This window comes from Mastomys coucha, unplaced genomic scaffold, assembly GCF_008632895.1.
Source record: "Mastomys coucha isolate ucsf_1 unplaced genomic scaffold, UCSF_Mcou_1 pScaffold1, whole genome shotgun sequence".
Taxonomy (NCBI): Eukaryota; Metazoa; Chordata; class Mammalia; order Rodentia; family Muridae; genus Mastomys; species Mastomys coucha.
The window spans coordinates 46499919-46513201 of NW_022196891.1; the positions used below are offsets into that span (position 1 = coordinate 46499919).

A 13283-nucleotide genomic window follows, 5' to 3' on the forward strand; every position below is an offset into this window, starting at 1 on the left:
CTCTGCCTCTGCCTCTGCCTCCCAAGTACTGGGATTAAAGGTGTGTGCCACCAATGCCTGATAGGGTGACCTCTTTCAATTCATATCAATTCATTTAAGCAGCAAATGATTGCTTACTCTCAGTATGCCTCAAATGTTTTTGTGTTATTTATATACACATAGATGTATTGTCTAATATTTAAAAAATTAATTGGGAATTCTGTGCTTTCTCTTACAGTCCTAACACTGGCAAATAAAAGTATATTCGATACTATAAAACTGCCAGGAAGTTCTTGAAATATGGGGTAAGTTTGCTAGGATGCGTGCTATGCAAACCTCAGAGGAATTGTCTTGGCAAAACGATATTGAAAAAGAGATGAAACAAATATACACCAAGAAAACTTCCATTCTTACATCAGCAAAACAATGACTAATAAAACCACAGGGGCTGGTGTGTAATGGAGAGAAGACTTAGAAGCCAAACCCTGAGACCTGCGGCCCAAGCCCAGATTTGCTGAGCCATTTGGAACAAAGACAACAGAACTAGTTTCTCTGATATTCTTTGTCTGGAAAGTTAAGTAGCTGAAGGTCCTTTATAGATCTAAGAGCTATGAGTATAATTTGCTTGAGTCCATCAGCAGTCACCATAAAGCACAAGTTTCGAAAGAAGCACTTGCCACAGGGCAGTCAAGACAAAAAGCATGTGCCACAAAAAAGAGGAAAATAACGCCACCAACTGTATGTTTTAATCCATTTTTAGTTTAGGTAAACTTACTTTATCACAATTAGACTTTTACTACAGCTAATATGCACAGACTTGGGGGATAATAAGTGTATAATTAAAAGTAATTTGTACCCTAGAATTTAAGGCCATGCACACAATACAAAATGCAATGTCTGTTCCCCTTAAAGTCAAACAAATAGAAACCAACAACAAATTCGGAAACATAATAATTTCAAAAGGCAATAGGAAAGCTTCAGGAGGTTTTGTTGTTGCTTTAAATATCTGCTCTAAAGTTCTACAGCATCTTAGTAATGACCTTAAGACAGAGATGATTAAGAAATGATATTTAGACGACTAAGGAAAGACAATGGTGTGTTGAGAAGAAAATTTCAGACCACCATAAAAAAAGATGCATTGTGTCTTATCAGCAAGGCAAACGTGACATTTAATCTGTAAGTCATAGGGAACTGAAGAATAAAGGGTTACTACTCTTAGGGATTCCACTTAAGTGACAAGTCTGAAAGTGATTATATTCTTACCAAGCCACTTTACAAAGTTTCCTAATCGTTTCTGAAAACTGGAGAGGCAGTTTTCCTGTCCGGATGGGTACCGGAGACTGGTCCACGTCAACCCCTGTGCCGCACAGTCCCTGTCACCACAAGGGGGCGCCAGGGCTAGTGAACTTTAAACACAGCCTCAAAGATCCATCTGGAGAGACCTGGCCTTTTCCAAAGAGGCCTGCCCACCCACGGGGTAAGAAGGAGGAAATGAGACATAGCTGTGCTTCTTGTCTTTCTGCTGCCAGGCACGACTGTGGGGGCGTTTGGGGAATGATTCTGGTGTTTTGGGAGTCACTCCTGGAAGCCTTTGCACTGGGTCTCTAATCGTTGGAACAATTCTGGAAGCACCTACTTCCCCAGTTTACCCTGTAATCATCACAGTGGAGGTTTCCTGTTGTCTCTAAGGGAACCCTGACCAAGTAAAGTATTTCAATGAATCTTTTCTATAGTAGCATGGCTAGGCCATTTCCCATCCAATGTATTTTTCTGTAGTAGTAGTAGTGGTAGTGGTAGTGGTAGTGGTAGTGGTAGTGGTAGTGGTAGTAGTAGTAAAAGTTAATAATTATAATGTCCCTCACAAGTCAGTGTTCTTAAAATTGAGTCTAATTAATTGTTGATCGGAATTAAAATGCTTCTCCCCACAAAAAAAAAATAAAATAAAGATTTCCTGAAGTAACTTACACGACTGTTTTGGGACATACCTGCTACCGCTGCGTCGAGTTCATCATCATCAAAGGAATCCTGGGGGCTGAGGTCTCTCAGGGGAGACAGTGGATATGATGTGTTGAGATTCAAGCCCAACATGAAGTTATGCACCTTCCCCGCGCGTCCTTCTCGCGTATTGAACAGAGCGGAGTCACTCACCAAAGCCATCAGCATCCGATGGACCCAGCTAGCTTGGTTGTCATTTTGGTACTCTCTTTCAGCCTCTTCATTCTCGGTGCCTGACGTGAGGGAACATATCTCATGCCAAATATGTACGCACTTGCCAAAACGTGCAGGTTTCGGATATTATTACCTTCACATGGTTAATCACCAAAATTAAAACTAAAGTTCTAGGGCTTTCAAGTGATATGCTTATTTGCATAAAATAAATACCCAGTTGTTTTTTCTTTTCTTTCAAGTCCTCATAGTGACCTTTTACCTACGCACAAGGTCATTCTATATTCTTCACTGAAACCTCTTGATCTATTTAAATTTTTCATATAAACAATTTTCTCCTTTCTCCCTCTCCCTGGCTCTCTTCCATCCAGCACACACAACACAACACACACACAGACACCCACTGAGAGCACATATTACTTCCTACTACCACCTATGTTTTCTAAGTTTTTCCTAAGAGCTCATATCCTGCTTAATAAACATCCAAGGATTACAAAAAGCTAGGCAGAACAGCAGACCCACCATATGACTGCTGATAAATAAACACCCTCATGCACTGATCTTATGACCTGCTACTTCATCCTTGCTTATAAAGTCTGGGGATTTAAAACTCTGCAATTTAAACAAATGATATAATGTGTTTTAAAATCCACCAGTGGTTCAGAGAAGAAATGACACATGATTTCCTCCTCGCAAGCCTATGCCTAGATCCACTACAGGGAAGGGCTCATCACTGCATTCTAACAGTCTCCGCGGTTAGCCAGTTTGAAGGAATCCCTTCCCAGCCTTCCCTTCCTCATTAGGAAGTGGCATAGGACTATAATGAGGGTCACTGCGATTTGGATCTCAGGGTGAAGTTCTCAGGGAAGTGATTGGCCTTGGATTCCAGCTAGAAACAGGAGCCTTGTCACAGGCAAACCGCAGCATAATCTTACCAGTGTCAAAGAATACCTGCACAAAACCCTTCTGCTCTGGCATCTAGGAACTAAGTGAATAAATATACACATAAATAAAATTCTGTATATTAATGGATTTTTTCTCATTTTTTAAAAAGACTTACTTGTCCTTTATGGTGTTTTGTCTGCACATTTACATGTACTGCTTCAGAAGGCCAGAAGAGGACGTCAGATCCCTTGGACCTGGAGTTACAGAGGGTTGTAAAGTGCTACAGGAGTCCAGGGCCTCTGGTAGAGCAGCTAACGCTCTTAACTGCCGAGTCAACTCTCTACGCTCACCACCACCTTGTGTGTTTTGAGAGATGAGGATCTATACTCAACTTCAATAATTTCCAATAAGTATGTACTAAGCATGCCTAAAGCCATAAGCAGACATAGGGGTAATTTAAGTCCTCATTATAGAGAAGAAGGAAATGGATCTGAAAAGGAAGCAGATAGCATGCTTCCAACTATATACCACTCCAGGAGAAGCAACACTATGGAGAGAGGAAAGGCATTCGCTTTCCCCAGCGGAGGGATGGTTAGGTAGAGGAGATTTTGAGAGCTGTAACGACTGACTCCATGGGAGGCTCTAGTGCTGCATACTTCGCACGAGCATCACCCACATGGGACATAAGCCCCAGAGGGAACTCTCATGGAAACAAGCTCAGAGAGACTATGACATGTCCATTGAAGGGCATCGTTGTAACAGAGGCCACCACTCTGCTAGAACAAGTTATAGTAGGGGAGGTTGTCTGGGGGAGAATGGGGCAGGAGATTGACCAAAATAACCTATCTGTCCCATCTCTCATGGAACCTAAAATGGCTCTCATAATATTTATTTTAAAAGAACAGTAGGAACTAATAAAAAAAAATCTTCACAATGTCAACCTCTAACTTAAAACAAAACTAAAACAAAAATGGCAAATTCAAAGTTCTTAAACTTCTCAGCCTCAAAAACTGGCTGGTGCTGATTCGTGATTAAACGTCCTGGTCACTTATGTGATTTACTCAATAAGGAGCAATCAGCTACGTCCATTTCAGGGTCTTTATTAACTTTTCAAAGTACTAGACAGAGGGCATGGGGTCCCTCTCTACTGGCTTGTTTCCTTCATTAAAAATAAATTTAAAAAAAAATGCCCAATTTTAACCTTTAAATGAAGACTTTCAAATTCGGGCGTGTTTCTTGCAGGGTGGGGTCTTTCCAGGGCTTCAGTTATTAAGCAGGGCTACTGGGCAGCCTATCAGTAGCCCAGGACTGAACCCTTGCTTGGCTCCACCCTGCTAAGGGCTTAGATGCCAGAAGGGAAGCTGTTTTTTAGTTTGGGGTTTTCTTTCTTATTTTTATTCTCCTCTCTCTCTCTCTCTCTCTCTCTCTCTCTCTCTCTCTCTCTCTCTCTCTCTCTCTCTCTCTGTGTGTGTGTGTGTGTGTGTGTGTGTGTGTGTTTATAAGGCACAGCACATTCTTCCCTGTGGCATGGCCATGAGCAGCGACCTCCTGTGGTGAGGTAACTGCTCTGTGCCTTGCATTAACTTGTCTTATAAAGACGTAAGAGCCGCCTGGCTACAAGAAGAGAATCTTAGTTTTAGTGATAATTGGAATGGGTAGAAAGCAAGCATTCCCTAATGCATCCCATGCCTGGGAGAATTCATTGTACAAATCAGTCTTCTGCTTCCTAAAATCTAGACAGTCATATTCCAATGGGAGAAGATTCTTCCTGTTCTAAATGCTTTTTCATTGTGTGTGTGTGTGTGTGTGTGTGTGTGTGTGTGTGTGTGTGTGTGGACTATTGGGTACATTTTAGTCAGCTGTTTTGTTGGAAAGTTGTTGTCAACATATACAGTCTCCTCATCTTTTTCTTCATTAACAATCAATACCATGCTGCAACAAATATCTCTGATCCTCACCTTCATCCTCATCTCAAATGTCCTGCTGACCATTCTGACCCACACAATTCTGATATCTAGCTGCTGTGTCCCAATGCAAAAATGAATCCCTGATACTCACAGGTCAAATGTGCAATAAGTCTTGATAATGTTGACACGCTTCACCGCCGTGTTCTTAGCTAGAGTTGGATTACTGACCCTAAGTACGTTGACCTTTCAGATGGCTGAATGACTATTTAAACATAAATATTTCCACTAACGTTAAAGTCACTAAACATATCCCCCAATCCCATTTTCCACACTAAGAGGTCCAGCTCGTGCATCAGGCTTTGAACAGAATTCAGTATCAGCACCACCTTAGACAGCCTCATCTGTTGTAGTGTGTACATATACGTGAGGCGTTAAAAGCAAGGGAACGATATGATTGTGTTGCCTCTCGTGTTCTATGCAATAGTCGTGTCTGCCACCGGACAGCCCCCATGCCTACACGTCAGGACTTAGAGCATCACCAGTGCGTAGAGACATAGAGATGGATTGGATGGACACTGCTCTCTATTCTCCGGGTCACAATCTCTTAGACAGTGCTCTCTCCTCCTCCGTTCACACTCTCCCAGCCCTCACTCTCTCACCTTTGGGTCCTTGGGCCTCGTCATCGCTGTCAGAGCTGTCGTTGCTCACGATGTGCTTTGCTGTAATGTTTTCTATGGGAAGAAGACAAAAATCATTAAGGCATCTTGGGGATCAAATTTCACATCTAAATTTGCTGGGCAGATGAGGGAGTGTTGGTGCAACGCCTTTAATTCCAGCACACAGGAGGTGGAGGCCAGCAGATCTCTCTGAGGTCAAGGTCAGTTATAAGCCAACCAGGGCTCCATGGTGAGACTAGATCTCATTCCTTTTTAACTATAGAGAAGTGATCTGAGCAAAACTATAGGAGGAGGAGTACTGTGTCTACATGGAACTTTACCATTAGTGTTGTAAATGGAGACGTAATCAGATTTGCTAGTTCTTAAGGATGTCTCAGTGAGTAAAATAATATCGCAGCAAACAAAATTAATCAGTGTAAATTTATCAATTCCTAGTTTTAAGGAAAGGGCTTTTATGAGTGCACTGTAACTTTAATAACTGCTTGATTATATTTTTAAGTAGTGTTTATGAAGGAGAATAAAGGACAAAGCCGGATCTACAAATGATCTACTAAACAGTCTCCAGAACATGTAGAACATGTACTCACTTTATTTAACTTCTGATTCTTTGCCAACACCGAAAACCATCTGCCGGTTTCCAGTATGTGAATAATTTGTGGCTTTGTCAACGCATCCTCAGCCCAGCTATGAACGCTAAGAAGCACTGCACATCCTTAACATGGACATAGTGATAAAAGCTGCTCTAACAATTCACCATCCTTTTCCCAGGGGAAATGCATCTAATTTGTGAAACATGACAACTATTGTGATTACTACTTGCAGAAAAATCACACTTTCTGATGGTTCATGTGAACACTTTTCGTAGTGACTTTTTCTTCTTTGCTAGCAGATAGAAAAGACTATTTTTCTTTATTTCATTTCAAGACACTAGGTCCAAATTTTGCAATTTTATTTACAGAATCATTTGGGAAAGTGTAAGTTCAAAAGAACCAGGGGGTTGTGGCATGTGGCTTCCCATATTTCTCTCCTTATATTTGTTAAACTCCCGTAAATAACAGGCACATGGACGGTTACATCAGGAAAAGGTTAGTTCCTGACTAACTTTTTACTTCTACTGGCATTAGTTATAAATACAAAATTCAACAAAATAAAATACTCAAAAGCTAGTGTGATCCTTCTTTTCAAATGACAACTGTGACAGCAGAAATTTTGTTGCATATGGGGGGGCGGAAGTACTAAGAAAGACCTACTCCAGGTGTCATATACTTTGGGTATATGTATACTTTTGGTTCTGTTGCTGTATGCGCTTTTCTTTCCTTAAACATTTTCTCTCGCCTGCCTCTGTGGTTTCACTTATGTTCTACTCTGGCTGTATTTAGCAGGCTGATTTAAGAAAATTGCATTGTTTTCTTTATAAGGATATTTTCAGAGCTTGAATGGTTTTATCTAGACTCATATCTTGTATCTTTACAGAGCTCATTTTAGTAGCAAAATTACACACACACACACACACACACACACACACACACACACAAACTCGTTGGGCAAGTAAATTATTTCGTTTGAAGTTATTTAAGGTCCAGTTCATCTTAAAACTTTGCTAAGGTAATACAACAAAAGAACAGTCACTTTTGGATGCCCCTTAAAACAGGGAGATCTCTCTCCAGTCAAAGGATGAAGCAGTCCCCAGAAGTCCTGAGTTCCCCTCAGTCACCTCTTCAGTTTCATTTCTGGAAACCCTTACATAATCTGAGGTAACATGCCTCCTGCTGACCAGTGGAGCCCAAGTACACAATATCCATTGCCCTCAGCCTGACACAAAACAGCCAGTGGCCAGACAGCTGGCCCGAAGGGACTTCTCGACAGAGATTTCTCAGCACTGTGCGCTGTAAACATCTTCCTTTTCCTTGGCCTGCGGCCATTGTCTCGCCCACCTGCTGATGTGTAATTTCAGCCCTATTCTCTTCCTGCCTTAGGAAGAAAAAAATAATAATTAACCTGAGTTATCAAGATATTCAGTAGAGAAGGAACACAGGAAGCAGGCCACCCAGCGTGGGCTTCCTCTCTGCCTTCCTTTCTCTTTTTAAAAACCTTCACGTAATTCAGAAAAGACTTGAATGATTCAGAAAAGTGGCTTCCACAAAGCTAAAGTTGAACAGGTCATCCACCTGGGATGCCATTAAAATAAACCAAGCAGGATTAACTCATCCCTACACTTTAGTTCAGGGTAATCCAGATCGTTCTATAAGACGCAGGTCAGGTGTTGTCTTAGGATCTTCTGTTGGGTCACCCCGATTTGCTGCTGTTGTTGTTATAATGTTGGGGATCAAATCCAAGGCCCTGCCCATGATAGATAAGTCATCTACCACCGAGGCTGCCTCCCAGACCTTCATCTTTATAAACTCCAATTATACTTTAACCAAAAATAGATTATGACGGTATTAAAAACAACATCTCGGGCTCCAGAGGGTACCTACTTGGCCTGCTCCTTGCCTTTGTGATACTTGGATGGACCGAGTACTACAAGCTATAACTGCCCTTTCTGCTTGACTTAATGTGTATCTAGAAATAGTCGATCCTAATGAAATGGTATAATCACTTTCCCAATACAATCGTAGGAATGATCCAAATGAACAAATGAATACTCTTAAAGACCAGACTAATGAATCCTTGCGTGTTGCATAGAACTGTCAACAACTGAAAGAAAATCTCTCAGGAGAAGAAACAGTGCTACTACTGAGAAGGGCAGGTGTGGCACTCCATGCCATGTTACAATTAGATTCTCTTCTGCATATAAAGCTTCATTATATCAATAGCCATTACCCATGACAGCCAAATGCCACATATTGTATAACTCAGAAATCTGCCTGTCTCTGTCTCCCAAGTGTTGGAATTAATTAGGGGGAAAAAATCACAGTAAACCTTTCACATTAAAATGTCATTTTTTGTATTCTGTGTTCTACAAAAAGACCCGTGATATTTCATGAAGAGGGGGCTGGGGGGAGGGAGAAGGAGGTAATTGACTGGTAGCCCTGATCCCTGATACACAGGCCCCAAATTCACTCATTGGTTATTCTTATTGGTTTGTTTTCTTTCTGAGACAAGATTTCATGTGTCCCCAGGAGTTCTCTGCCTTGTTCCCCAAGCCTGGTTCATGTTTCTGAGGATCAAATACAGGATTTTGCAGGCTATCAAGCGCTCTATCAGTGGAACCACACCCTTGTCCCCCAAGCTCAGCATTTAATGGCTCCCCCTCCCCCAGTTCATCAAAACATAGTGCTTACTGAACATAGATCTCAAGCCTCTGGGCAAGTCAGGAACACATGTGCCACTCTTCCAAGTCAAATTTATTCATCCACGAAAACAGACTTCTAGAGAACTTCTTTAATAATGAATATAAGTCACTAGTTCTCCATAGAGGTTGTCTATTTTTAAATATTTGCAACACTCGTTTTTAAATTACTGTAGGATGTTTGATTGAAAGCTTACGAGATGTGACTTAATTTATCTGCTTTTTCCTTTTGCTTTTGTAGTTTGAACGAGTACCATCTGATAGGCTAGAAAAGACTAGGAGATGCTCTGGTACAGGCATCCTTAGGGACAATGAGTGGTCTTTGTAAATTTCACAACTGAAATGCCACAACAGTACTTGAATAATTAGGACATGATTTTTAGGAAAGAACTAAATTGTTTCAACAAAGTTGCTGATGAATTCAGGATTAAAATCCTAATGAAGATTTAATGTTCTCCACATATATGTGTGTCACTTATCAGAATAGTTAATTATCAGTGTAGCTTTTCATCAACCCAAGCCTTTTACAATACCTAATTCCTCCTCCATTGTAGAGCCTTTATTCTGTGAGCCAGAAACTCCCAAAACTCTGTTGAACAGTATAGAAAAGGCACTGCCCCAGACACCTAAAATAAAGGAGAAACACAGAGTAACTTAAAATTCATCCAGATTTAAAATAGTTGAGAAAGAGAGAGAGAGAGAGAGAGAGAGAGAGAGAGAGAGAAAGAGAAAAAGAAGTTTTGATCACTCACCCATTAAGAAATGCAAGGGGTTTTCTTCATATTTTTTTACAACTGTTCCCATAAAAAACTTGCTTCCAAATAGGTCAGGAGCCATAAAAGTACCATATTTTGCCATGCCAATCTCATATGGACTAAATTCCACCCAATCTAAAAGCATTTTAGAAACAAGACACTTCATTAATAGAAAAATGACATAGTGACACACATAATCACACATAGTTAAAAATAGCTTTAACAGCACCACAGTTAATTTCACTTATTTAAGCTAGTTAAAAAAAAATAATTAACCAATCCCTATGATGTATATGACACTGTGTAGTGACTGAGGAAGAAAAACATAAAAAAGATGACATAAAAAGTTCCCTTCTAATTGGCACAAAATGAATACCTTTTTCTATTTAAAAACTCCAACTACTTTTGCATAGCCCATCTTAAAGTTTAGACTGTAAAACTGAATGAAGAAGTCTAACTCAGACACAAAATCCATTAAGGAGACTAAAGAAATGAAATTCTTTATAGTATATCAAACCTCTAATAAAATGGTGAAGAATTTCCGGTACCTTTATCCAACTTTCTTTTTCTGCTAATCATTTATTCTAAAGTCCCAACCATAATGGCAAAATACGATTCTGATTTCTTAGCAATACACCAAGACAGGAAGAGGAAGGTACAGTGCACACCAGAAGCAGTGGAGCCAGGCAATCTGAGATCCATCCCTAAGCTGTGGCTCACTAACTGTGTTCATAGCCTGAGCAAATCACCTATCTCCTCCGGTCTTCACTCCCTAATCTTAGTCAGTAGATGGCCTGTAAGATTAAAGTCCCAGTGAATTAAGAAATGTAGGAAGCACAGGGGAAGCCATGACACAACTTAATAGCAGCCATTGTAATATTTGTGGTCTTCCCATGGCATCAACTATGTCTAATCGTGACCGACATTTTAGTGAATCCAAAAAGAATGTCTGGGATCTGACTCTTGCTTTCCACTTCCTTTCTTAGCATCACTGTTCACAGCACCAATCTTATTTTAACATCTTCCACGACTGCCTCCCTTGACATAATAGCTCACATCTGAAAACTCAAGTGCTATCTGGTCGATCATCAGACACGTTTCGATATAACATCCTCACGATGGAAATCATCACTGTACTAAGCAGAGTGCTCCGCCCCCTCCCTGGATCTCCATGGTAACTTCCTAAAACGTCTCAACCCTCCCCTTTCCCTCAGCACTCCTTATCCTGATTCCCACCTACTAGGATCAAAATAAACATAGGGAAACAGAAACCACAGAACACCAGTACCAACCGGAAGCCTTCCGAGGCTGCCTCCTTATGCAGCCTACGCTCCATCTGCCCAGTGTGAACCATCTCCCATCAACTTGGCTATTACACACCCTAACCATGCAAACTCTCTGGCTACTCCTCAGAAACCAAGGCTATTTCCACAGGGTCCTCTACTCACTCTTCCCTTCTCCAGATGCATGGCTTCTTTCAATCCTGAGTACTATGTCATTATTAGGAGTTCTCTATCAAGCTCCAATATCATGTAATTACATCTCAACGCCCAATCTTACCCCACTCCTATTTTGCTCAGTTTATTTCTGTGAGGTGACATTGTCTCAAATATATTATTATTCAACAATCCAAGTGCAGATGATCACAAAAATCACAAGCCTTTCTGTGATTGTTTTGTGGTAATTAATACTTTATCTGAACTCACTTTGGGGGGAGGGCACGCTTCCTGCATTAGTTATCCCAGTCAAATGGTGACCCCTCCTATTCCACAAATATCAGGCTGTTTGATTATGCGACTCCATGGGGATGATGAACCATATCGACCTATGGGCAAGATTTTTTAACTTTCAAGCATTTGAATGTCCAAGAAGAAAGGTATCGTCTAAGAAGAAAAAAAAAAAACAACAAACTTCTACCTCACCTGTACTGTTTACTCAAGGGAAGAGAACACTAGCTTCTTTCAACATGGCAGTTGTAAAATCATAATTGTGATGAGAAAGCAGCTTCCTTCAAATCCAAGCTGAATGGCACCTCTACAGAGGCTCCATCTAACAGAGGCCTGTTTTAGACTGAGTGATATGGCCTTGGTGAGACAGGACTAGCAGTGAGGCAGAGGGTACCTGGCAAACTCCCATGTCCGTGTTTCCATTTCTAACACTGTCTTGGGACCTCATGAGAATCTCCTCTTTCCTTTAGCTTTGATTGATCCCTTCTTTTTGCTTCTGTTGGCTTGTACATCGTGTTGGCAGACATTTTGAGACGCTCAGACTTTTCCGTGCTGAAGGCTTCCTCCCGCTCTTCAGCCCTAGCCCTCCAACTGTTGACTCATACATTTTTCAATTTCAGCCTTGCTCCTGAACCCCCATCTGCTCACTCCCACTTCCTGCTCAGAGCCACACTCAGATGTTCTATCATCACCTCCCACAGGCCTTGTATGACAAAAAAAAAGAAAAAAAAATCACCTTCCCTCCTCTCCTACTTATTTGGTAAACTAAATTATCACAGCCCAGACAACTGTGCTATTGACTGACCGCTTCACTGATTGCTGAAAACTGAAAACTGTGAAATTTGTCTTGTAATAGACTAGCCTTAAACATCTTCCTACTTGTTTCTTTCTTAAAGAGTGTCTCCCTGGCCTCCAACTCCCATCACAGTGATTCAGCTTGAACTTGGAAATAAGAAGCATCTCTTCTTCTACCATCTTTCCCTTCCAGTTACCAGAGGTCTTTGAAAACATTTTTTAAAGGTTTACTATTTTTCATATGTGAATGTTCTGCCTACATGTATGTATGTGTACCACAAGCGTGATTGGTGCCCATGGATGTCAGAAGAAGACACAGGCTCCTCTGAAACTGGAAGTGAGGATGGCTGTTAGCCACCATGTGGATGCTGGGAACCTAACCTAGATCTTCTCCAAGAAGATCAAGGGTTTGTAAGTGAGCCATCTTTCTAGGCCCTCAATGAAAACAAACAAACAAACAAAAACTTTTCCAAAAACACTAGCCTACAAATTTAATTGCCTAGCACCAAGAAAATAACTATTTCCCATTATCATAAAACTAAGTAAAGACAGCTGGAAAGTAATTTTTCCTAACTCAGCACTAAAGTCTTTCTCATGGACACTTAGTCTATGACAGGGTGTAAGTCCTGGGCTCCACAATGCAGAGCTCAAGACTTTTAGTGACTCCCTAGAATAGATCTTTGGCTCTTTTCTAAATATTTCTATGCTGTTCCTATTCAAAGATGTCTTTTACCTCCAAGTCTAACTTGAATCCTATTTTAATCATCCTTGTAAAGTATTTTCATGGCTATACTAAAGATATACAATGTTTATCCTATGTCATATCTACATTATCATTACAACAATTATATTTTAGATGTACATAGTTAATTTGTCCAGGTTTTAATTTTGTGTCTTCAATGAGATTCTACTTTTGGAAGAAAAGGCAATGAATTTCAAAACTATGATTTTAATCATAAGACAAGGCATGGTAGCTTATCTCTGTAATCCCAACAACTTGGAACTTTAAGGCAGGTAGCATAAGATGCATAGCAAGATCTTGTCTCAAAATTGATTAATTTATCATGATGCCCAGTCCATAACCATACGTCATACTCAGT

The 13283-nt window shown here is 40.6% G+C and overlaps 1 protein-coding gene across 1 annotated transcript in view; it reads right to left on the reverse strand.

Annotated features, from left to right (window-relative positions):
- Nucleotides 1–13283, reverse strand: part of Pla2g4a (phospholipase A2 group IVA) — a 143209-nt gene that overhangs the window by 25827 nt on the left and 104099 nt on the right. The window contains exons 11-14 of the mRNA XM_031384460.1: nucleotides 9659–9796; nucleotides 9440–9532; nucleotides 5597–5668; nucleotides 1965–2207 (exon numbers count right to left, since the gene is read on the reverse strand). Of these exons, the coding sequence (XP_031240320.1) occupies nucleotides 1965–2207; nucleotides 5597–5668; nucleotides 9440–9532; nucleotides 9659–9796 (546 nt within the window). The remainder of the gene's footprint in view (nucleotides 1–1964; nucleotides 2208–5596; nucleotides 5669–9439; nucleotides 9533–9658; nucleotides 9797–13283) is intronic.